At 37.5% G+C, this 25397-nt stretch overlaps 1 protein-coding gene across 4 annotated transcripts; it reads left to right on the top strand.

Annotated features, from left to right (window-relative positions):
• The first annotated feature begins 12843 nt into the window (after positions 1-12843).
• Positions 12844-24900, top strand: LOC135153195 (uncharacterized). Of its 4 annotated transcripts, XM_064095468.1 has the most exons (7): positions 12952-13057; positions 16249-16297; positions 18431-18944; positions 19564-19791; positions 20205-20348; positions 21467-21640; positions 22486-24900. In XM_064095468.1, exons 3-7 carry the CDS (start codon positions 18443-18445, stop codon positions 23139-23141), a joined length of 1704 nt encoding a protein of 567 aa, XP_063951538.1. In that variant the 5' UTR covers positions 12952-13057; positions 16249-16297; positions 18431-18442; the 3' UTR covers positions 23142-24900. The 4 variants fall into 4 exon arrangements, with proteins under 4 accessions (XP_063951536.1, XP_063951537.1, XP_063951538.1 ...); XM_064095466.1 differs by lacking the exon at positions 16249-16297 and having other exon boundaries at positions 12844-13057; XM_064095467.1 differs by lacking the exon at positions 16249-16297 and having other exon boundaries at positions 12844-13057; positions 18343-18944.
• The last annotated feature ends 497 nt before the right edge of the window (positions 24901-25397 follow it).

Raw genomic sequence — 25397 nt, 5'->3', positions numbered from 1 at the left:
TTTCCGCAACATCCCCCTATTGGCGAAGGCTGGATCCGCACCTGCGTCCCCCCTACCTTTTGGGAGAGATTTCCGCCCCTGTATAAGTTAATATATAAAAAAAAATGTTCTGCAAATGTAACCTCAAGCCCACAAGTGTTGTTGTTGTTGTTGTTGTTGTTTATATAGTATTTGGAAAGAGGTCGGATTTTTCCTTTAAGATTTACTTACAAGAGTTGGACGAAGAGGGTGTAAAGTGTTTGTCTTATCACAACATTGAAATGTACATCTCAGAACAAATAGTTCCATTTTTGTAAAGTTATTATATTGAATATGGACTGTTATTAGAAATGAAAATTATATATAATTATGTAAATTGCTTGGGATAAAGTATACTTCCTTTTTTATGAAATTATATTACGGAATGGTGTTATAACTTAGTAAAGAGGAAGGATCTTGTGAAAGTGATTATGTTACGCGGGAAGAAAACCCGCTTGGTCAGTAGAGATCGATTGTTTTGAGGTCATTGGTCAAGCTACTCAGTGAGGAGAGCAATCAGTCAGAGAGTCCTGTAGGATCCATATAATTTAGATCTCAATCCTGTCGAGGTATGTTGATTGATATGTGCTATTTTATAAGAGAAGAATATCTATGTTTTGGAATATATTATCTCTAAATCATGAACTAGAATTAGAGCATTGAATCGTAATTTTTCTGTTAGGTCAAGGATACCTACTACGTGGCATGTTACGTAACAATGAATGTGTGTGTATATATGTATCGGGTACCTATCGATTCAAGATGGTAGCACTCTTTCCTTTTACTGATAGAATTGCCAAATTGGAAGAATATATTTATGTAAATGTTTTTCTTTAATGCTCGATAAATTATTTACCTGGCGTATGTAATTAGACGAGGAGGAGAATTTATCAATGTGAATAATTCGTAAACCGGGAGATTGGTAAATGGTAGCCTCAAGGTCAGGCAAGGTCAAATCATTTCGTACTGATGGTTTCGATTAATTATCGATTTAACTTTAATCGATTAATACTTTTGCCAGTTCGGTTATATATTTTAGATTTTAAAATGATACGTGATCAATTGATATTATACAATCATATATATTAAGGATTGGTGTATCGTTTATTTATTTAGGAGTTCAAATGTTCATTTGTTGATGGAACTAGCTGGATTGTGATGATTTCTGGGTTTTCTACGAAGGTACGAAAAGTTATGAATTTTCCTTGTAATTTAATGACTGTGTTGTTCGAAGTGATATCTTATAATATTTGGATAAAAATGATTGGTGAATTGCAATTTTCCTTCGAGCATTGAAGGCATTATTGATAATTTCTTTCTTAGATCAAGGTGTTTGAATTAATAATTCTATTTTTGGTCAATAAGATTTTTAGGACATTTACAGTTAATCGATTGTAATTTTCCTGTAAGATGTATAGAAACCTAAAAGGTATTATGATATAGTTGAATAGTTACTCATGCAAATGTATGTTATTATTTATTTTAGATTGCAGTGTTGGGTACCGGAATTTGACCCTAGAAAGTGATTGTTTTGGTCCTTGGTATGGTTTTTAACCTGTATCTGCCCTAGTCGGGTGAGTCAAGATGGCCGTACTTATAAGATTGAGACGTGCAGTATTTTTACCAAAATTAACGGTCTTTTGTGATCGATTACGAAAGTTTGAAATTGTTGACATATATAAAAGATTGATATATTTGGAAGAATGTTTCCAAAGTTTGCTATATAAATTGTGAATTCATATATTTTACAATGAAAGAAACTATTGCAAAAGAGGTCGATTTAAGCTTAGAAACATATAATATCTATGATATTTGTGACTATTTAATTATCGATAGTTGTATTAATAACTTGTTATAAATATTATTACTTTTCGCTTATTATCGAGCGCAGTTTTAAAAATCAATTATACTCATTATAGTAACCTGCTCAGTAATCGAAAAGTGTACTCGTAATATTAAGATTATATATTCTGTCTTGACATGTAAATGCTTTATTTCATGCTGTAATGATATTTTGAACATTATACTCATGTTCTTTATTGCTTCTCTCTTTTCTGCTTGCAGAGGTTTTTTTTCCAATTTGTTATATACTGAACAACTGTTGTGCTCAAGTGGGAAATTAAATTCCGCTCACAACCTACAACTCTCGTCGTATCGTGTCTTGTGTTCTGGAGTGTCCTGACAACTTCCCCCAAAAATCCAGAATACTACAAGTGGTGTCAGAAGTGGGATAAAACTTGAGCATCGATAGACGGCAACTAAGAAGCAAGAAAAGAAGAACATCATTAGACGGAAACCAAGAAGCAAGAAAGAAAACCTCCGACTTTGGTTGTATGGTAAACGTAGTGTAATTTTACTGTGGAAGAAAATACTACTTTTGAAACAAATGCCATAGTTTTTTTCCTAATTGTAGACAGCAGGTTCCATTTGTTTGAATCATACTTACTGAGTGAGGATGCCAAGGAACACTAACTCAGAGGATGATGCTCCAAGGGGAGCTACGGCCCAGCCCTTAGCTCCAGGTCTAGCTGAAATGATGGCAGCATTGACGGGGGCTTTCCAAAGTCTGCAATCACCGAGGGGTTTACCAGCGGTAAAGCTGAGTAAGTTTGGTGGGTTCCCCCGGAAACATGGAGACCCGACAATCAATGAATGGCTCCAAGAATTTGATGAATATTGTAGCTATTATCAACTGAAGAGGAAAGAAGAGGCTCAGGTACTGTTGACTCATCTGACAGATTCGGCCAAAGACGAAGCGAGGCTGTATGACTCTACGGTCAGGGAGGACAGTACGGCATTGAAGCAGGCTTTGAAGTCTCGTTATGGCCTAAAGGAGACTGTACAACCATTGACCACGGAATTACATGCCAGAGTACAAAGGCCAGGTGAAACGTTGGCAGATTTCAGTAGTGCACTTATTCGCTTGCACGATCGAATGGAAGCTGCAGCGGCAGGTGATGAGCGATCAGCATTGATCATGCTGAGGAACAATACCTTGAAAGAGCGGTTTGTAACTGGTGTGAGAGACAAACAGATTCAGAGGGAGATTCGACGTATCATGTTTAGCACTGAGGATAAATCCTTTATTGATATGCGAAGAGAAGTTCTGCGAATGTTCCAGGATGATGACACAGTTTCTCCTAAAGCTAGTATTAGAGAATGTGAAGTAGAGGCGGCGAGAGCATCGGTAACTACTGAGGATCAGACAATTCAAAACATGAAAAGTGAGATCACCGAGTTAAAGGAGACTTTGAAAGAGGTTGTTCAAGTGATGAAAGGCATGAAAAGCAATCCTAAACAAAACTCACCACCTTTTTGCTACAACTGTAAGAAAGGACACTTGAAAAGAGAATGTCGCTCACCTCCTCTCTGCTATGGATGTAAGCAAGTAGGTCACATGAGAAAGGACTGCCCCAATGGGTCAGGTACACGACAAAATCCAAGAAGTCCTCAAGGAGCAGACATGATGCCTCAAGAAGAACAAGTTCAAGGAAATGTCAGAAGCTTATCAGCTGGTGGGAATGAGAAAACACTCAGCTTGGTATCATCGTGTCCAAAGTCAGTAGTTGGAATAGCAGGGATACCCACAGGCTGTATTCTAGACACAGGAGCAGAAGCTAGTCTTATTCCGGTATCCTACTTTGAAGGGAAACTGAGGGAAGTTATTGGTCCTCTTGATGGTAGTGGCGATGGTATTAGAGTTGTTGGGATCCATGATAGCGTAGTACCGGTGGTAGGATACATCCATACCACCATGACCCTGAATGGCGAATCCTTTGAAGTAGGTTTTCTGGTTGTTAATGACGAGTTGCAAACCAAGAAGAAGACAGACTATCCTGTTCTCCTCGGCTGCAATGCACTTTGGCCAGTAGTCAAGAAGAAAGTCTACAAAGATGATGATGAGAACTGGAAACTTGTTGAGGTGGCTCTCAAGTTGTCACGTGAGAACCGAGAGGTTGCTACCCCAAACACTCTCTTGACCTCCAAAGAAAGGAGAATCCTCCCGCCGTTGACAGTTCATCGAGTAGAATGCCAGATGAATGATGCACCTTCCTTTGAGTATACTGAGAAGAGTATTCTGATAGGCACAGACTGTCAGGTCAACAACATCAATCCTCTAGTAGGAAAAGGACTGGATGTCTATGACACTTGTTTGGAAGCCGACGGACAAGAACTTCAAGTAACTGTTGCAAATAGGTCCACTCAACAATTAGAGATCACTCAGGGCATGGTTCTTGCATCGGCTACTCAAGTGAAGGAGCGTGATGAAATAATTATGCAGGAGAAAAACGGACTTGTCGAAGTTGACATCATGAAGGTGATGGTTGAGGCAGGAGCCAATGTAGCTGTCACTGAGAGAGAAACTCAAATCCAATCTCATCAGGAAGGTGCTGATCACCTTTGCATGGATGGTAAGAGTATGAAATTACCAGTTGGAGTGAAGATTGAACATCTCTCAGGTGAAGAAGCTGATGCTATTGCTAACCTCCTGTCGAATCATAAGTCAACTTTTGCCGAGAGTGATATGGATCTGGGAAACTGTACCGCAATACCACATCAGATCCGGACATCAGAAGGACCACCAATCCGACTGCCCTATCGTCGAATCCCCCCAAACCATATCCCAGAGTTAAAGGCACTCCTTCAAGAAATGTTGGATAAAGGAATTATCCAACAATCGACCAGCCCTTATGCGAGCCCGGTGGTGCCAGTCCGCAAGAAAGATGGGACGATGAGAGTTTGCATTGACTATCGTCAGCTGAACGCCAGGACGGTTCGGGACTCATTCCCCTTGCCAAGAATAGATGAAACCCTGGAAGCCCTCGGAGGAGCTAAGTTCTTTAGCTCTCTTGACCTTGCTAACGGCTATTTTCAGATAGCAATGGATGAACGTTCGATCGAGAAGACAGCTTTTAGAGTCCCCTGGGGCTTGTTCGAATTTCTACGTATGCCCCAAGGCTTGGTGAATAGCCCAAGTACGTTCCAGAGAGTCATGGAGCTGGTGTTAGGCGATCTAAATTTAGCACAGTTAGTGATTTACCTTGATGACATACTTGTTTTCTCAAGTACCCTGGAGGAACATTTAACCAGATTGGAAGCAGTCTTCAGACGTCTAGCAGAGTATGGCCTGAAATTAAAGGGAAAGAAATGTCAGTTCCTTCAACGAAAAGTCCACCATCTTGGACATGTTGTCACTGCTTCAGGAATATCAGTTGACCCAAAGAAGATTGACACAATCAAAACCTGGCCTGTACCGAAGACTGCCACTGAGTTGAGGTCCTTCCTTGGACTGGCCTCATATTATCGCCGGTTTGTTCAGGGATTCGCAAGCATTGCTGCTCCCTTGCATGCTTTGCTTGGTAATTGTCTTCCACCTTCTAAGAAATCAAAGAAGAGACATGGCAACATGGCTGGTAGACTGAAAGAATTCGTCTGGTCAGAGAAGGCAGACGAGGCATTCCGTAAGCTTAAAGACGCCTTGACGTCTACACCTGTTCTTGGATATCCACAGTTTGGGAAGAAATTTGTAGTTGAGATTGATGCCTCGCTAAAAGGACTGGGTGCTTGTCTTTCTCAACATGGAGATGATGGAAAACTTCACCCTGTGGTGTACGCAAGTCGGGGACTACGCAATGCCGAAAGAAGTTATCCCGATTACTCTAGCTTCAAGTTAGAGCTCCTGGGCTTGAAGTGGGCGATTGCTGACAAATTCCGGGAATACCTCATAGGAAGCCAAGTTGAAGTTCTCACAGATCACAACCCACTGGCTCATCTGGAAACAGCAAAACTAGGGGCAACCGAACAGAGATGGGTCGCTCAACTCGCCCCGTTCGATCTCCAGATTAAGTATAGACCAGGAAGAACCAATGAGTGTGCGGACGCTCTCAGTCGTCGACCTATTGTTTCTGATGCCATGGACACCTTAGAGCCCATTGTTGAACAAGTCCTTCAGTGTTCAGTAATGCCAATAGAAGTAGAGCAAGAAATAAACGTCAATCGATTGGACATGGATGTAATGGCACCTGGTGTGTTCCCTTCCTACGATCTTAAACAATTATCAGATCTGCAACAGAATGACAATGGTTTGAGTGTCATCTTCAAGATGCGGAAAGTTGGATGGAAACCAGGAGAACCAACACCAGATGACAGTCCTGAAGTAAAGAGTTGGCTTCGAGAGTGGAAACAACTCGTAGAGAAGGATCAAGTGCTATTTCGCCGAATCGAGGTGCAGGGGGATGTTGTTGACCAACTTCTCATTCCAGCTAGCATCAGGCATACTATCCTACAGGCTACACATGAAGGATGGGGCCATCAAGGTGTGACTCGGACACTCGGATTGTTACGCACAAGATGCTTTTGGCCTGGTCTTCAAGAGGACGTTCGACGACATATAAAGAAATGCTTCAACTGCACAGTGGTAAAGGCGCCTACTCCTACAGTGAAGACGCCGATGAGACACCTTCTTGCCTTCAGACCTTTAGAGGTCCTTGCAATTGATTTCCTTAAGATGGATCGTGGAAAAGGAGGCTACGAGGACATACTCGTCATGTCAGATGTGTACACCAAGTATGCTCAAGCGATCCCATGCAAAGACCAAACTGCCCAGACGGTAGCAAGAGCCCTCAGAGACAACTGGTTTGTCCACCATGGAATACCCCACAGACTCCATTCGGACCAAGGAAGAGATTTTGAAGGAAACCTTGTCCAAGAACTATGTCGGTTGTATGGTGTCAAGAAGTCAAGGACCACCCCATACCACCCAGAGGGGAATGGACAGGTTGAACGTTTTAATAGAACGTTGTGTAGCATGATTCGATCGATGGATCCCTCAGAGAGAAGAAAATGGCCAGAGACCATATCTCATCTAGTGTTCATTTATAACACTACTCCACATCGATCGACTGGATTCTCCCCATACAGGTTGATGTATGGAAGAGAACCATCTCTACCCCTCGATCAGCTGTTGTCTCGTACCCGACGGTCATGGGATGGGGATTTCGTAGAGACGCAAGCTGCTGCTCTAAGCAAGATGAACGATCTCGTTGAGAAGAATCTCAAGGCCCAAGCAGAGGAGAATAAAGCCAAGCATGATAGACGGGTACAGTCCTCTCCCCTTGTAATTGGGCAGAGCGTATTGTTGAAGAGGATGGCATTCTCAACAAGACATAAGTTGAAAGATAAATACTTTAGGGAACCTTATGTCGTTGTTGACATCAACAAGGAAGGCGACGTCTACAGTATCCGTCCACTCCATGGAGGAACACTCAAGACTGTTAACCGAAAACTACTGATAGCTGATCCACGGACCCAGGAGCTCTGTGACTTGGCAGATAGCCATCCTAATCACATTCGTCAGTCTAGTGATGAAACTGGAAGTCTTTCCTCGGAGAGTGAAACTGGTGAATTCAATAGTGATGATGACGGGGACGATTGGTTCCAATACCATCCTCCATCTTTCAATACTGAAGAGAATGCACGACCAGAAAACTCTCAGAATCTACGTCGGTCAAGTAGAGTTACTAAGGGCGTCCATAGAAATCCTTATCACTTACCGAGATCAACACTCTCGAATTGAAAAAGAAATATATAAATACACATGCGTATCTCAGATGAGTTGTTGTCATGTTTATATTTTTTCTTGTATATGAAGCCTTGTCAGCATTTTTCTATTCGCCTCCTAATTGATATTTTATTCAAACTTAGTGGAAGCTATTAAATATTTATAACTTATGTGTCAAAGTATTATAATTCAATTGCTGATATTATTGAGGACAATATGGTTTTGTCAGGATGGATTATAGTATTTGGAAAGAGGTCGGATTTTTCCTTTAAGATTTACTTACAAGAGTTGGACGAAGAGGGTGTAAAGTGTTTGTCTTATCACAACATTGAAATGTACATCTCAGAACAAATAGTTCCATTTTTGTAAAGTTATTATATTGAATATGGACTGTTATTAGAAATGAAAATTATATATAATTATGTAAATTGCTTGGGATAAAGTATACTTCCTTTTTTATGAAATTATATTACGGAATGGTGTTATAACTTAGTAAAGAGGAAGGATCTTGTGAAAGTGATTATGTTACGCGGGAAGAAAACCCGCTTGGTCAGTAGAGATCGATTGTTTTGAGGTCATTGGTCAAGCTACTCAGTGAGGAGAGCAATCAGTCAGAGAGTCCTGTAGGATCCAGATAATTTAGATCTCAATCCTGTCGAGGTATGTTGATTGATATGTGCTATTTTATAAGAGAAGAATATCTATGTTTTGGAATATATTATCTCTAAATCATGAACTAGAATTAGAGCATTGAATCGTAATTTTTCTGTTAGGTCAAGGATACCTACTACGTGGCATGTTACGTAACAATGAATGTGTGTGTATATATGTATCGGGTACCTATCGATTCAAGATGGTAGCACTCTTTCCTTTTACTGATAGAATTGCCAAATTGGAAGAATATATTTATGTAAATGTTTTTCTTTAATGCTCGATAAATTATTTACCTGGCGTATGTAATTAGACGAGGAGGAGAATTTATCAATGTGAATAATTCGTAAACCGGGAGATTGGTAAATGGTAGCCTCAAGGTCAGGCAAGGTCAAATCATTTCGTACTGATGGTTTCGATTAATTATCGATTTAACTTTAATCGATTAATACTTTTGCCAGTTCGGTTATATATTTTAGATTTTAAAATGATACGTGATCAATTGATATTATACAATCATATATATTAAGGATTGGTGTATCGTTTATTTATTTAGGAGTTCAAATGTTCATTTGTTGATGGAACTAGCTGGATTGTGATGATTTCTGGGTTTTCTACGAAGGTACGAAAAGTTATGAATTTTCCTTGTAATTTAATGACTGTGTTGTTCGAAGTGATATCTTATAATATTTGGATAAAAATGATTGGTGAATTGCAATTTTCCTTCGAGCATTGAAGGCATTATTGATAATTTCTTTCTTAGATCAAGGTGTTTGAATTAATAATTCTATTTTTGGTCAATAAGATTTTTAGGACATTTACAGTTAATCGATTGTAATTTTCCTGTAAGATGTATAGAAACCTAAAAGGTATTATGATATAGTTGAATAGTTACTCATGCAAATGTATGTTATTATTTATTTTAGATTGCAGTGTTGGGTACCGGAATTTGACCCTAGAAAGTGATTGTTTTGGTCCTTGGTATGGTTTTTAACCTGTATCTGCCCTAGTCGGGTGAGTCAAGATGGCCGTACTTATAAGATTGAGACGTGCAGTATTTTTACCAAAATTAACGGTCTTTTGTGATCGATTACGAAAGTTTGAAATTGTTGACATATATAAAAGATTGATATATTTGGAAGAATGTTTCCAAAGTTTGCTATATAAATTGTGAATTCATATATTTTACAATGAAAGAAACTATTGCAAAAGAGGTCGATTTAAGCTTAGAAACATATAATATCTATGATATTTGTGACTATTTAATTATCGATAGTTGTATTAATAACTTGTTATAAATATTATTACTTTTCGCTTATTATCGAGCGCAGTTTTAAAAATCAATTATACTCATTATAGTAACCTGCTCAGTAATCGAAAAGTGTACTCGTAATATTAAGATTATATATTCTGTCTTGACATGTAAATGCTTTATTTCATGCTGTAATGATATTTTGAACATTATACTCATGTTCTTTATTGCTTCTCTCTTTTCTGCTTGCAGAGGTTTTTTTTCCAATTTGTTATATACTGAACAACTGTTGTGCTCAAGTGGGAAATTAAATTCCGCTCACAACCTACAACTCTCGTCGTATCGTGTCTTGTGTTCTGGAGTGTCCTGACAACTTCCCCCAAAAATCCAGAATACTACATTTAAAAGTGCAAACAGAAGTTGGCGATGATATTCATGCACATCCATCCCTTGTCTTGTTCAATGCGTATATCACTCAAGTTTTTTAATCATACAAAAGGAAGCACTTAATATGAACGAAATCACATATAGGCCTATTCATTTTTTTTTAAGTCACAGAGATTTCCGTTTTTGCGTGAGAAAATCTTTCCTTGCCTCATCCCTTTCCTACTTTGTGCTTTATTTTCTATTTTTCTTTGTAATCAAATTTTATAATTTTAGAAAAAATCAATTCAAATAAAATCAGGTGAAACTTTTCAAAGCACCAATGCTATTCGCGGAGAGGAATATCTTCTCCACGTATACCCGTTAGCTTTCCTGTTATGCTAGTTAATGTGACTAAAGTTTTGTGTATCAAATATGATATGAACAAGGTAGGAATTTGATACGACTCCAAGAATGCCCTTTAATTTTCTCACAATTTTGACAGAGCGCGTTATAATTTATTTTGGAAATAAGGGTCTTAATCTCAGCAAATCAATTGAATTCGGGCTGATAAGGATACTAGAGAGTAGAGACGTCTTCTTTTGATTTTACTTTGATGAGACATCGAAACCTTTGCGCTTTGCGCGGGAGAGGGAGAAACTTGCCCTCTCTGCACCTTGCTCTGCACCCTTCCCCTTAACTTCGTGCGGTCTGTAAACGTTGGCAGTACTGCAAGTTGTTGCTGCCCTCTACGTTCGTTGGTTGGCACGCCCTCCAAAATTAAATCCTGGCTACGAGATTGAGTGATATATCCCTACATGCATGGGCGGAAATCCCAGGGGAGACAGGGGGACGTGCCCCCCCCCCCTACTCAAAATATTAGGGGGACACAATATCAAATGTCCCCCCTACTATTTGTGGTCTTATGATATGGTAAAAAAAACATCATTCAAAATCGAAATAAAACATGGATTTTAGGACGAGACGATCTTACTTTGGGGATGATAACCTTTTTTTTTTTTCAAACCCCTTGTCCCTCCTACCTTTTGGGAGAGATTTCCGCCCCTGCCTACATGTATAATAAAGAATGGATAGCATAGGCTTAAAACACCCGTAAACACCAAAACTTATCACCCGCTCCCGCCCTTTTACACGACAGTAGGCCTATACCTGTCTGATACCGTTTCCATTTTAAACCTATAAACTGATATTAAAATCCTTTTTTGAATCGTGATCATGCATGGTGATCTTATTACATTTTGTTTTGATCAGTGCCCATGATACGTTTTGGCCAACATAGTGCCCAGTGGCGTACAGATGGGGTGACTTGAGCGCTTGCTCACCGGGCCCCCCAGAAAACCTTCACGACAAAGAAAAATTAGAAAAAGAAAGAAAAGGAAAAAGATATAGGGTAATATATGAAATAATTTTATGAATATTATGGCATAATCTATCACAAAATTTTATTTTTGTAATAAAAAAAAAATATGTCGATTTTTTTTGCTCATACGCTTCGCTCGCAACCTTTTTTTAATATAAATATTGCATGATATCCCATATCTTGTCCCTATAAAAATTTTGGTTCATTATACGCCACTGTCTGTGCCCCCATTTCCCCCGAAGTGTATCTGTCATCTTTTCGCATTAGTAATTCCTTATTTTGTAATCGCTTTCCTTATTTTCATCATTTTCCATTTTGACGAGTGTCTCGTTTTCTTATGATAAAAACTCTTTGATACCCTAAAATAGAACGGTTATTTTACCCGATTGAAAATCGAGGAGACCAAAAGTTTTGCATAGGCATGATCTCGAGTTCAAATGTGAAAATGTTAGTTAAAAGCCAAAAAAATAAGGGCAGCCGTTTGAGGGCATAGAAAACGAAAAATAGAAAAAATGGAGAAAAAAAAAAAAGGGTAACGCATATTCGGATTATTCACAGACAAGGTATAATAAAGGTAATCAAGAAAAATAAAGGTTTTGGAGGTTACAAAGCACATTATGAGCTCGGTCGATACACTCCCTCGCACCAATTTCGCGCTAGATTTTTTTATTAATTGCGATATCCTCTCCATGAATTCCTACAAACAGTCCTTAAAATTGTTAAAATGTTCCTGTTCAGGATCAAATTTCAAAATTAACTGCAATCAACTGCATGTTATTGTGAAAAAATTACCTTCCCATATTTAGGCCTCGATGTCATTATTTCTGCTCGCGCTTCGCGTTTGCAATCTTTTCTTCGTGAGATACGTATTCTCCTTTAGTTATATGATTTTCGTACATTTCCTTTTTTGTCTAACAGTGATTAAAACCTTCCCCTTTTCTGGTCATAAATTATGCTGTGCACACAAATCTTGTTTAGTGAGGCACTCATCCTGTTCATGAATTCAAATATATATCCTTGAAATGCCCCATTTTCATGTCCCACTGTCTCACAAAGTTTCATTTTTAATGAATGACGCCCTTTTTCAGAGAGAGTGGAGGTATGCTGGTCTCTTAGACAGATAACGTATACTTATAGTGACTTGTGGTGGATTCATGGGATAACCCCCCCCCCTTCCCCGGGGGAAAACTGTGTAAGTTTTTAAGACAATAGAAAGTGTGTACTAAAACAGATTCCCAAGTGATGATCTATTTCCTTTTTATTGTTTTTGCTTGTCAAAAAAAAAACAGAATATCGCCCCAAGCTTCAATCATGAAAGAGTTACGATGAAGCGTAAATAATTCAAAGGAATGACTTTAACTTAGAGCAAGGATCACCATAAATATCTTCGAGCGATCCAGTGCTCCAGGAGTCCAGGACATTACTACCCTATATCGTGGCGATCTCCTGTTATGGTTCCTGCCAGAATTTATGAGATAGGCAGAGATTTTCAGGACTCTTCCGAATGCAGCGGCACATTCCTATGCGACACCAAATCTAGTACCCCCCCCCCCCCCGTGCACACATCTCTTGCATGCAATTTCCCCCAATTCTTTGTATTCTAAAATTCTGTCCCTCACTATTATTCTCCGACACGTGTCACATGCATGCGTTCACAGCTGTGCGTCTACGGGAAATATCAATACCAAGTATTTCATTTTCTCATCCTCTGATCGTGGGCTATGCACGTTAAGAAAGTGGCGCCATGCAATGTGTACGTTAATCAGGGATTCCTAACTAATCGTCTGCCGTTTTTGCTGATGCCCGCTTCGACGTTTCCATTCTAATAAAAGTGAGTATTTTTTTATGTCTTTATTCGTGTAAATGGTTTACCAGTGTCTTATAACTTATTTTTCCCATGTTAGTAAATCAAGGTTGTTCATTTTTGCTTTTACTTCCATAATACTAACCTCGCAATACGTGTGAGTGCTTCCATATAGACATTTTTCCTGTTATCATTTTGTATTATAGTAATAAGCAGAAGCAAAAAATAACATGTATAGGCATTTTCGATGATCAAATTAATCTTTTCCAATAACTTCACCGAATTATGAACATTATTTTGAGGAATGCCTGAAGTCGCCTCGCATTGACCTGATGCACATGTGCTGGGAAACTGTTCCATGAAAGGACTTGTCGGATGTTTTTTATCCAATAAAGTCTGTTTTTTCCGACAGTTACGTTAGTAACAGTACTTCCCATTAAATCAAAATCAAAGAAATTTGTCAGATTCGACCAAAAAATTAATATTGCCGGACAAAAATGTTGACCGTCGAAACGCTCCCCAGGTCTGAAAAGCATACTGAAAATGGTTAAAACATTTTATTCTCAAACCTGTTGGCCTATATCCATGTATTGTATCAGATAAGGGTTAGTGTGGGGTGGGGTGGGGTGGGATGGGGTAGGTAATTTGTAATTGCAAATAATTTATCAATTTCGTCAGTATTCGAATGTTTGAGGAGAAACATTGATAATGTTTTGGGGTGCATTGAAATAAATTATTTTCATTAACTTAGCTTCATTTGGCTTTCCATAGCTGATATTTGCCATTCTCTTGATTGGCAAATAAAAATCTCAGTCTTTAAACAAAACAATTCCACGGCTAGACCAAAATTTTCGAAGAGCAAACATCTGTTGTGATGCTAACACATGTAAATTCGATCTATGAATTTATACATGTATAGAGTGTGTATATAATCTTATTCAAAGGATTATAAAAAAAAAAAACTAATAATGAAGCAGCTGCGTGGGACATAAATAAAAGACTATGGGATTAATAGGAGAGAAAGTCAGACAAGCCAATAGCAACGGACACATTTTATTTTCACATATTTAAAAAGAGCATTAGAAAGGATACATTGCCGAAATTAATAAAACATGGGGGCATTCGTTGTAACATACTTCATCAAATAGCAGAGTGTGTTGTCTCATTTATGATTTTTAGTTTAAGTGATAAATAAATAGAAGTACGGTGTATGTTCTTACACGATATACCGTAATTTAGTTTTACGTAAATGTTGGTATTTCTGATCACCCAGTGTAATGTTTTACACCTGAAAATACTTATTAAATTAACATAATGATATATAAGTATATATACTTCATACAAAAGAGGTGATTTTAACTGGATTAACTTTTTATCTGAGAAGTTGATGCCCTTGAAGCGGATTTTTAAAGCTTATATTCCTAAATAGTATTCTATCAAATTTTATTATGAATTCTGTTTTAGAAAAAACAGTTGCAATTTAGCATCAGTTTATGCATTTTGATCTATTGTATATACATTAAAACGGGAAATTTGAATTATTATTGAAGTAAAATTCATAATCGTATTCATTTCATTTCTAACAAAAACAAAAGGAGGTAGGCCTATTAAAATTACATTACATGTATATAACACAATTATACAAGTGGTATAAGTCAAGATATATACAATTTTTCCATGAGTGAGCATAACAAAATATTCAAAACGCAAATTATCATACATTATCAATATCTGAAGTGGACACCTAACAAAACAACATTGCTGTAGTATTATGACTATTCTTACAGCTCAAAAAATTCAGTGCAGCTTTAAATCAGCATTTAGAATATCCCCCTTTAACATACGTACTTCCAGTGAAAACCTTTGATTTGCCACTCAATCTGTGTTGTAGCTTCCATAAGTGTTTTCGTATAATAAGCGGGTAGGGCAGTACATGCATATCACAATAAAAAATATAAAATGAAATCTTGACGTCATAATGATTTTTTAAAGACAACCAAAATATGCCTAAAGATGATGATAATGATGATGATTAGATGATTAGCCTATTCAAAGTTAATATCAATCGATGACGATAATAGCATAATTAATACAAAATAATGGTAATGATATAAACAATAAACTTCGTAGCAGTAGTAGTAGTAGTAGTAGTAGTAGTAGTAGTATAGTAGTAGTAGTAGTAGTAGTAGTAGTAGTGGTAGTAGTAGCAGCATATAATAGGAGTAGTGGTGGTGGTAGTAGTAGTAGTGGTAGTAGTAGTAGTAGTAGAAGAAGTAGTAGTAGTAGTAGTAAAATATAGTAGTAGTAGTAGTAGCAGTAGTAGAAGTAGTAGTAGTAGTAGTATAGTGGTGGTGGTGGTGGTGGTGGTAGTAGTATAGTAGTAGTAGTAGAAGTAGCAGCATATAGTAGGAGTGGTGGTGGTGGTAGTAGTAATAGTAGTAGTAGTAGTAGTAGTAGTAGTAGTATAGTGGTGGTGGTGGTGGTGGTAGTAGTAGTAGTAGTAGTAGTAGTAGAAGTAGCAGCATATAGTAGGAGTGGTGGTGGTGGTAGTAGTAATAGTAGTAGTAGTATAGTAGTGATAATAATAGTAATAACTCAGAATAATATTGATATCAATAATAGATAAAAAGATGATGATTATCATCGTAAATACTTATACCAACACAACCACTATACTACTACTGCTTCTACTATTATTTATAATAAAGATTATGATGATAATATAACAAAAATAAAAATAATAATGATGACCCTGATGATGATTACAATGGTAACATTGCATTTATTCTAATGATAATAATGTCCACGTGATGACAAAGAAAGGAATAATTCCTGTAATAAAACTGTAATAAAACAAAATAAAAACTTGTTGTTTTAATGCTTTCTGTCAGACAAAATTTAAATTGCATGATAACCATTATTCGTGTTGAAAATGGCTTTACCGAGGATGTATAGAATATAAGTTGATTAGTAATAACGTTATTTAGCATTGAATTACCATGCAAATGAGGCCTTTACAATAATATATACGTCCGTTAATTACCATCATACCAACCACGTGTTATACTAGGGAACTCTATTGTGTGTGTATAAAGAGAGAGTGTGTAAATTATCCCTGGTGTGGATTTCAGTTTTAATAATATGCATCACTCGTTCCATATGGCGTGTAGTATTATCATTATTTTGAGGTGATTGGGAAAATTTCCTTTTTCAAACAGTTGCAGGCATAACGGGGCATTATATCTAATATCCAACAACTGCATACATGTGAGTATATTTGAGAAATAACATTAGATTTATTTGTATGATATTTGTATTATGTATGGGAGCCATGCATGGAAGGATCTATATGGGGCTTAAGTATTGTTTTCCTTAGTAGGCCTACTATTACTCATCTGCCAATTTTTCACAATTAATTAAAGCCCTAGGCTAGCTGTTATTTTTTTCTTGAAATGATGCCTTGTATTTTCAATTTCAAATGTATCGAGTATTGTCACTATCATTTCAGATGGTATTGTATGGATAATAAACGCACCCTCGCAAAATAACATCTAAATGCAGAATCCATTAATGCTCTCTTAAAGAAAGAGTATATATTAAGAAGTCTATGATTTGTAATATGGTAGACTGCCTTGCAACTTTTTTTTTCAAATTAACCTCCCTATATACTTCACCCACCACGAATATTACAATGCCATAAAATTGAAGTTTTAACTGTCCGGGTTTTCTCAAAAGCGCTCCTAAGTTTTGTCATTCTTAAAGGGTATTTTTAAAAGAAAATGGCCCAGTCGCTATGCCCCATGCACTCCCTGAAAGAGGCTAAAGACATTTAAAACATATAGTTTAGACTCCGGAGTGTCGATCCATGTTTCTGATAGCGAGAGGGGGTTAAGGCAATGTCTGATCCGACAGAACTTTACACTTGAACCACACTGAAAAATCACAATTTTATATGTTTAATACTATTTTTATGTCAAGTTTGATGGTTTTATAGCGCTTTCGGATGTGTTTTCTAACAATTTGTTTGCGTAAGATTCATTTTTCTTTCATTTTGTCAAAATTATTTGGCAGGGCAAATTGATATGTTTGCTGCATCCCCAATATTTTCATGACAATCACCCCCTACCCTCCGTCCCATGATAGAAGTAACATGTAGAATGATTTGACTCTATTCTTTACAGTATACTCTGTACTTTATTTGGTACATATTTGTGTTATGCAGGACAGTGATCATTGGGTCGTATTCTTTTTGCAGCCTATATGCATGTTAAGTATCCCATTCAGTAATCTAATGATGTTGCAGATAATTTGGAATTTCATATAAAGTGCTCACAAAGCTAGGTTTCACGAAAAAAAATTCTCCCTGGTCACCACATTCCCTCATAATTTATTCAAGGGGTGTCATTGACATTAAAACCCCATCTCCTGCCATGTTCTATTTTACCTTTTTACTTTCAAAGGTCTCTAAATTTTGAGAGTAACAACACAAGCCCATTCCCTGATAACCAGTCCTATCCCCACCCCCTTATCGTTAAATGTCCTCAGCTATATCTGTAACACCCATCAGGCCCTGATGCATGTTATTGATGAAAATATCTCAAGCATTTTTGAAAATGTGATATGCTCCCCGCATAATACTATGAATATTTATGGGGGACGAGCTGCTTGGTCAGTATACAAGGCTACCCACAATAGGTAATTTTCATTGTATTTAATAAACCACGTCGAAAATTTCTCCAGCTCCCAGAAGCCACCCCAAAAATTTTAGTCTATAGCCGCGCCTGGCATGAATGAATAATTAAAGATGAAAATTGGTATTACCATTGGGATGTATATAACTGAACAGTGTAATTAATGAAAGAGTTCTATGGTATCACACATCATTCTAAGAGTGGAAAATCATCTTGCAGTTTCAGTTGATTGTAGGCCTACATTTTACACCTTACTATGATTTTTATGGATTCATCTTTGCACTACAGCATATAACGGCCATGAAGTTTATTATTTCACAATGTTATACTAATGTGTAAGATGTTGCGTCGTCACAAATATTGTGCATATTGATCTCGATTCAATGTTTTCCCAGTAAAACTCACATGGTCATTACTCCCATCATCATAGTGTGCATTTGCATGAACGTACATACGAACGTTATTGTTTACACTGCTGTGACACAGTGTGAAAACATTGCCATTGCGTGAAAATTATCTAAATAAACACACAACCGTCACTATGTGAAATTAGAGCATTTTCAATAGGGAAAACTTACTTATTCGTTTCTTTAGGTTCCTCTTTTAAATACTTTTGTACAGCACTAAACAAAAAGTTTAGGACTCAGAAGGATCAGGCCTTATTCTCCTTAAACACAATCGTCTTCAAACTTGTTTAATACTATAATAGAGTCATCACTGAATGGCAGACCAGATGTCATCGATGATGGATTATGAATACCATGACTACGAAGACGAATACACGCCACTCGACGGCAGCGGTGATCGACGAAAGACGTTCAAAAAGAAGAAACTATCGTCGTCGTCAAAGAAAACATCCCGTCTCCCTCCGCCGTCGGAGACCACCTACCGGGGAAAGAATTACGGACCGAACTCGTACAAGGAGCGGGGATGTTGCGCTTGTCTCTGTCGCTGTTTCTCTTGCTGGACCCTTATAATTATTTTAGCCATGCTATGGACGACGTGGTTGACCCTGTGGTTGACGACCACGTACTTGCTGGGACCGTCCACGCCCTCGTCGTCGACACCTGGAGCTGGTGGTGGTGATGGAGATGGTAGTGATGGTGGAGGACTGGGAGGAACGGATGGGGTAGCTTACATGGTGAAGGTTCCTTACGAGATAGCGAGTAAGACGGGAGCGTTCTGCCTAGATGGAAGTCCACCAGCCTATTACATCCGCATGGGTAAATTTCTTTACAGTATTTCTGATAACGAATGGTAGAATATTAAATACAAGTAAAGGTTTAGAATGACTGATCCAGGTATGGGTGCAAGGAACTTGCTCCCCTGGATGTGAGAGTCACCCTTTGAACAAAATCGGTATAGCTATAAAATGTAAAGAAACATTTCATTAGAGCCCCTTCTATTTTCAATTCTTCTTCTTCTCCCTTTTCTTCTTCTTCTTCTTCTTCTTCTACTTCTTCTTCTTCTTCTACTTCTTCTTCTTCTTCTTTTTCTACTTTTGTCTGTTTTGTTACAGTCCACCGCTGGAATATATCATCCTACCCTAAATCTTCACCAGTTCTGTGTGCAAACTTTTATTCCTACGAACATTATCCTTGGTTGATTTCTTATCTTCCAGCCTTATACTGAACTTCACTTAAGTACAAACAGCACGATTTCTTGTGAACATTAAACTGATCAACATTCGGTCATGTACACACTCAGGATTGTTGTTGGTTAAGGGAAATCCCCATGCTCTTTGATTGTAATGTTCTTTTAAACATCAGTTGGTAACTTCATAATAGTTGACCACCCATTTTTTTTCCTGAGAGTGTATTGCTGGATATTTTCTCATTGCAGGTGAGCATTCCGGTACCGATGCTTGGATACTCCATCTCCCGGATGGTCAATGGTGTTACAACGCCACCAACTGCTACCAGCGTAGCCTTACCCCTCTCGGATCGTCTTCCAATATACCAGAAGTAATTCCCACCCCCGGATTACTGTCTTCCGACCCTCAGGTTAATCCCGATTTCTACAACTGGAACATGGTCCAGTTCCATTACTGCGACGGTGCCTCTTTTTCAAGTAAGCTTTGTTTGTTGCTGTTACTTTGATTTGTATTTGAAATAAAATAAAAGAAAAAGGGAAAACATGCATTAGACATTAGATAAATATGCTTTGTAGAGAATTCATCTGACGAAATCTCCATTATATTTTCCCCAACTTGCACTTCCAAACTGTTGTTAAATCACCATTTGAAAAAAATATGGACGGATTAGGTTTACTGGCTTACTGACATAATTATAAAGAAATTGTAATGTTTATCCAAGTGCCTTTATCTAAATTGTTATTTTTCCTACATACACTATTTTGAAGTTTACTTCTGATCTACGAGAAAAAAAATGTAGTGCTACTTTTTAAGTCACTGTAGTTTATTTTGATGATTTTGTATCCAAGCGTGACTTTTAGTTATTTTTTTATTTTCTCTTTGCTTTCAGGTAATTCCCCGTACGAATTGAGTATTTCAGATGACAGTGTCATCTACCAAAGAGGATCAGCTGTCTTGGAATCTATCATCAATATCCTGCTTAATAAGACTTCTTTTGGTGAAGCAAAGAGGATAATCTTCTCTGGAACCGGTTGTAAGTGTCCACTCCCCCTTCCTTCACCACTTTACAAAATGCACCCCAGTTTCCACTCTCTGTACCCCGTCTGTCTGTCTTTATGTCTGTCCCTTTTTCCTCCCCTCTCTTCATCACCTTCAATGAGTGTCCTTCATCCCACGCCCCTTCCTCTCTACCCCTCTCTCTCCCATCTATCCCAATCATCTTATCGATAAAGTACTTCGATAAAGTTATTTTCCTCATAATACTTCCATATCTACACACGATGGACGCGTCTTCTACGACCTTTTGCGTAACTCCTATGGTTATGCAATATTCATGATATTGGGCTAATCTCACCCCCTCTTTCTCTCTCTCTCTCTCTCTCTTTCACCCCCTCTCCTCTTCTTTCGTCGCCATTTTCCCACAATTTTTTACCGATAAAGTTTATATTTCAAGTTATTTGTTCTCATAAAACATTCACATCTAATCACCTATATCAGTACTTAATCTGTTCTTAAGCAAATAATTATATCTCGGATTTAAAATGAAAAATGTTTCTTTTATTTTAGTTTGAAGAATCGACCCTTGAAAGTAATGTGAGGGCGGACAATTTCTGTGTGGTTATAGAAACAAGTAAAGTAATCTTGAAGTGCCGCTCCAGAGGAAAAACTTTATTTATGGAAAGAGCCTCTTAAAATTATACTAGTTCGTAAAAAATTATACAAGATCAATTTTCAGCCTCGGGTATACTTTTCCTACGAAAGTTCTTGTCAATGTCCGTTCACATGTTTTTCTGTATATGAAGTACAAATTGGGGCTAATGTGAATTATTATTAATAATGATGCTAAATTCAAAGTATAAAAATTGTGTTTGAAAACACGAACAACTTAATGCATTGTTCAGGTCCCTGGAGTTTGAGACCAGGTGGGGAGTGTTTCATGAAAGGAGTTGTCCGAAGTTTTATCTGACAGTTACCTTAGCAACAATGCCTATCAGCCAATTAGAATCAAGGTAAGTTGTCAGATCTGACAACTTGTCGGGCGAAAATGTTGATGAAATACACCCAGATCTGCTCTTACAGTCTAACAAAACTAACTATCCCATTTCCATCTAAATTTAATCATCCTCCATTGTTATTCACTCCCCTTTTCAGCTGGTGGTATCGGTGTGTTTTACCAGGCGGACCGAGTAAAGTCCCTGTTACCACCCACCGCTACCTACCACGCCCTTGCTGACTCCGCCTTTTACACCGACAGTGTCAACAGGTCAGCATACGTGCATATCAGGATACAGTTTCAAAGACTCTTTAATCTACACCACATGTTAGGTGAGTTTTTACTGTTGTTGCTGTTGCTGTTGTTGTTGTTGTTGTGTTGCTGTTTTGCTCTTTTGCTCTAGGGATCTAAGAATGGGGCTAATGTTTCTTGCCTTTTTCCCTTCACTTAAGTCAGGATCGGTAATGAAAGGTCCAAGTTCAGTTGGGACAATCTCTTCTTGTAGATAATGGGCGTTATAGGAGGAGTTGATAACAAAGACGAGGAGCTAGAGAGAGGGATATGTGGGTATGGGGAGAGAGGGGGGATGGAATGTTTGTTTTCGTTTAACACCTATAATTTTACTTGAATAAAAGTGAAAGAGTATTATCAGAAAACTCATGTTATGTGAAAGATGCTATGTAAAACCTTATGTGTATTTTGTTGTTTACAGGGCTCCCTTGTAAAGCAGGCCTCTGGCTTGAATGGGACTACCCTGCTTTTTATAAAGAAAACATGAATAAATAATTAATAAAAATAATAAATAAGTAATTATATGTAAATGCATGCTTGCTTATTCTTTCTATAAATTGTGAATACCTCAACCACTAAAGAGCAACAATAAAGGATGGGATATCCAGGGTTCGTATACCATGTACACAGTATTCTGATTTATGATCAATACTTTACCAGATAGGCCTAAGTGTTAAAAATGCCTCATTAAGAAACATAAAAACACCTCCGATAAAAAAATCTTTTTTTTTATTCTCAAGAATCAGTCGATGTGCATTTGAAGGTTGTTATATACATTTGCAAAATAGGTGTTAGAATAATAGTTCAATACAATTTAAAAATTTGTGCTTACATCAAGATTTGACTAGTTTGTAAGTACAAGATATTCGTTCTCTTTAATTTTCAGAGAGTCTCGATTCGGATTGCACGCAGACAAAGGTATTGGCTGAACCTGGCAGTGGGTGGAAGTGCATGTTTCCAGAATATGCCACCAAGTACATCCAGACACCCCTCTTCATAGCAAACTCCAAGTATGATCCCTGGTCCATCTGGAATATCCTTAGCATGAGATGCTACCCCCAGGACTGCCCAGAACTTTCCCCGCTGATGGAGCGCTTCGGTGCCGACGTCTCCTCTAAGATCCAAGCAGCGGGTATGCCTGACGCGGACGGTTTCTTCGTAACGTCATGTTACACCGGTGATCTGATTGGCCAAGGCTGGGATCAGGTGTCCCTTGAAGGGACTGACGTCATGGTTCGGGATGCCTTTTCTACGTGGTACCTGAGACGCACCAGTGAGGAAGGAGGGGAACAGAAGAGATCGGGAGACCGCGAGCGTGCCGTAAACAGCACCGTATCGACGCCGGCGAACGTCGTCGCTTCTGAAGAGGGTCTTAACGTCACCGTGACGGTACCACCGACCTTACCGAAAGATTACAGGTTCATTGATTGCGCCAGTAGTATGATGTGTAATTCACAGTGTAATTGGAGTAGGGATCTTTTCAAGTTAGTAGCAGACCGCCTTCAAGCCATGGATGATTTTTACATCCCAGTCAATCATTGAACAAATTATATTACAAAATTTAAAGAATGTAGCAACGTCTTCCAATCACCAATGAGCTATGAGAAATCGCTTAACATCGTAGTTGAATATTTGATTTAGTAGGTTCATGGATCTGGTTGGTTTGATACGATACTAAAGATCCTGAGGATAAAGACTGAAATGGTGGTGAGCATGCATTCGTGTTAGGCATATACCACGTAAATGAGGTATATAGTTGTACTTTTAAAAATGAATAATAATCGAAAATCAGCACTTAAATGTACCCTGTATCTGCTCGGTTTCCGTATTGTGAAGATAAAATAGAGCAATGATAACTACAATAGCTTTATAATCTCGGTAATAATGATTTTGTATTCGACCAAGAAATGCAAGAAAGATTTACGCAACATTTTTTTTAATGTAATAGATGCATGAAGTCTTCCAGTAAAAGCAAATGATAATTTGAATTTGATCATACTTGATATTAGATGAAATATAGGGATATATATTTGTCACAAATTTTATCGAAAAGCGGCTTAAAAATAATGAGCGATTGAGAGTTTTGAAAAGAATTAATTAAGGCATTATGATTTCTAGTTTCATCAGCTGCGCCCGTATCCCATAAGCTAATGGTATTATGAGGAGCGTTTCATGAGCATTTTTGTCCGACAAGCATTTTGATTGGCTGAGAAGCACTGTTACCATGGTAACTGTCGGATAAAACGTCCTACAAAGTCCATTCATGAAACGCTGCCAAGACCGGAGTTGGTGAAATCAAAATAGTCAAACTCGACTCTAAAATTAAAAACAAAGAATTTTCAGAAATGTTTTGCCAATATGGCATATCAGTATTCAATTTCATGTAGATCATAATAATCTTGACCAAAAAAATGATTATATTATAACAGTTGTGTTATTAGGATCCAAATGAGACATTTATACATTAGATTTTAATGTTCTGTTAATCAGCGTTTTATTGTACTCCCAATTGGTATTCAAAGTAGTTTTTAAAGTATGTCTGCTCTTTTTTTTTTGTATTACCGTTGAAGCATTGTCATTTTAAGGAAATAATAATGTTTATTTTACAAGACCTTCAAAGGAAAATTGCATAAAAAGATAATTTCAGTTCATATTTTCAGCTATAAGTTGTCGCATTTCTGCAGTGTGTATATACGATATGACATTGTAATTTTATATGGTATAATTATGTTTGTACAAAGTGGTGGATGTCGTAGATAAGTTTTTTTTAACTGTTTTACTTAAAATATCTAAAATGATCATCGGGAAATGTGCAAATTGGAATGATGGTGGATTTCGTATATAGATATTTCTTTAAGATTACAGTAGTGACATAATCTTGATATCGAGTTTTTGTTTTACTTATATACGTGTAAAAATGTTCTAAACTCTAATGGGGAGATGATATTCCTAAGTTTACGTTGTCAGAATGAAAATATTAATTTCATTCACTTTCTGTCGAGTTTTCCCATGAGCCATACCAAGAGATCTTGCATACGTGAATATATAAATGTCAGAACCGAGGCCCTTTACACAAAGCTTAGTGTTTGATCGTATAAAATGTGTACGACTGATTGAAAATAATCAATAAAAACGTAAAATCTGCTCTGCGTTTGATCATTAATTTTTGCACTCCAAGTTCCAGTAGTTTTTAACTCTTAAGAAATGATGACGTAAAGACAAAAGTAATGTGTCTTCCATTTATAATTTTATGTCTTTTAAAGTTAAAGAAATGAGTGTCATAATAAACTCCTGATTGATATTCATTCGGGTTGTGTGTGTTTCTTTTCACTGAAGCTTCTTATTGTATCTACCTAAATATTATTTGGATGAGCCTGTGCCTGTCAATGTTTTTATCAGAAATAGGGCGCAATATAAATGTTTTGGATCTTCATTACCGTATCAGATTTAAGGTTCAAAATACCATGTTTCACTTGTGAAAACAGCATATCTCCTTGCTTTATCGCTGCGCTCACTCGCGCACAACAAAATCCCCTTTCACTGTAATGTCTTCTTGTGGACCATGTTGCGGATTCAGAATGCCATTCAATGGTGAAAATATACAAACAGCATTTAACTTCCGTAATTTGTACTGGTCCATGTATTATGGGTTCAAAGCAAGGAGATAAAGAGTGATATCTCCTTGTTCAAAGTAGGTCCATGATGGGTTCGACATTTTCTAGTTCCTCTTGACACGCTTAATGTTCTTGATTGGTCGCTATATAACCTCTACCAATTTTACCTCTGCCATTTTTTAAT

The sequence above is a fragment of the Lytechinus pictus genome, chromosome 2 (assembly GCF_037042905.1).
Source record: "Lytechinus pictus isolate F3 Inbred chromosome 2, Lp3.0, whole genome shotgun sequence".
NCBI classification, from domain to species: domain Eukaryota; kingdom Metazoa; phylum Echinodermata; class Echinoidea; order Temnopleuroida; family Toxopneustidae; genus Lytechinus; species Lytechinus pictus.
The sequence above is the reverse complement of the archived record's forward strand: the minus strand, read 5'-3'. Positions and strand labels throughout refer to the sequence as shown.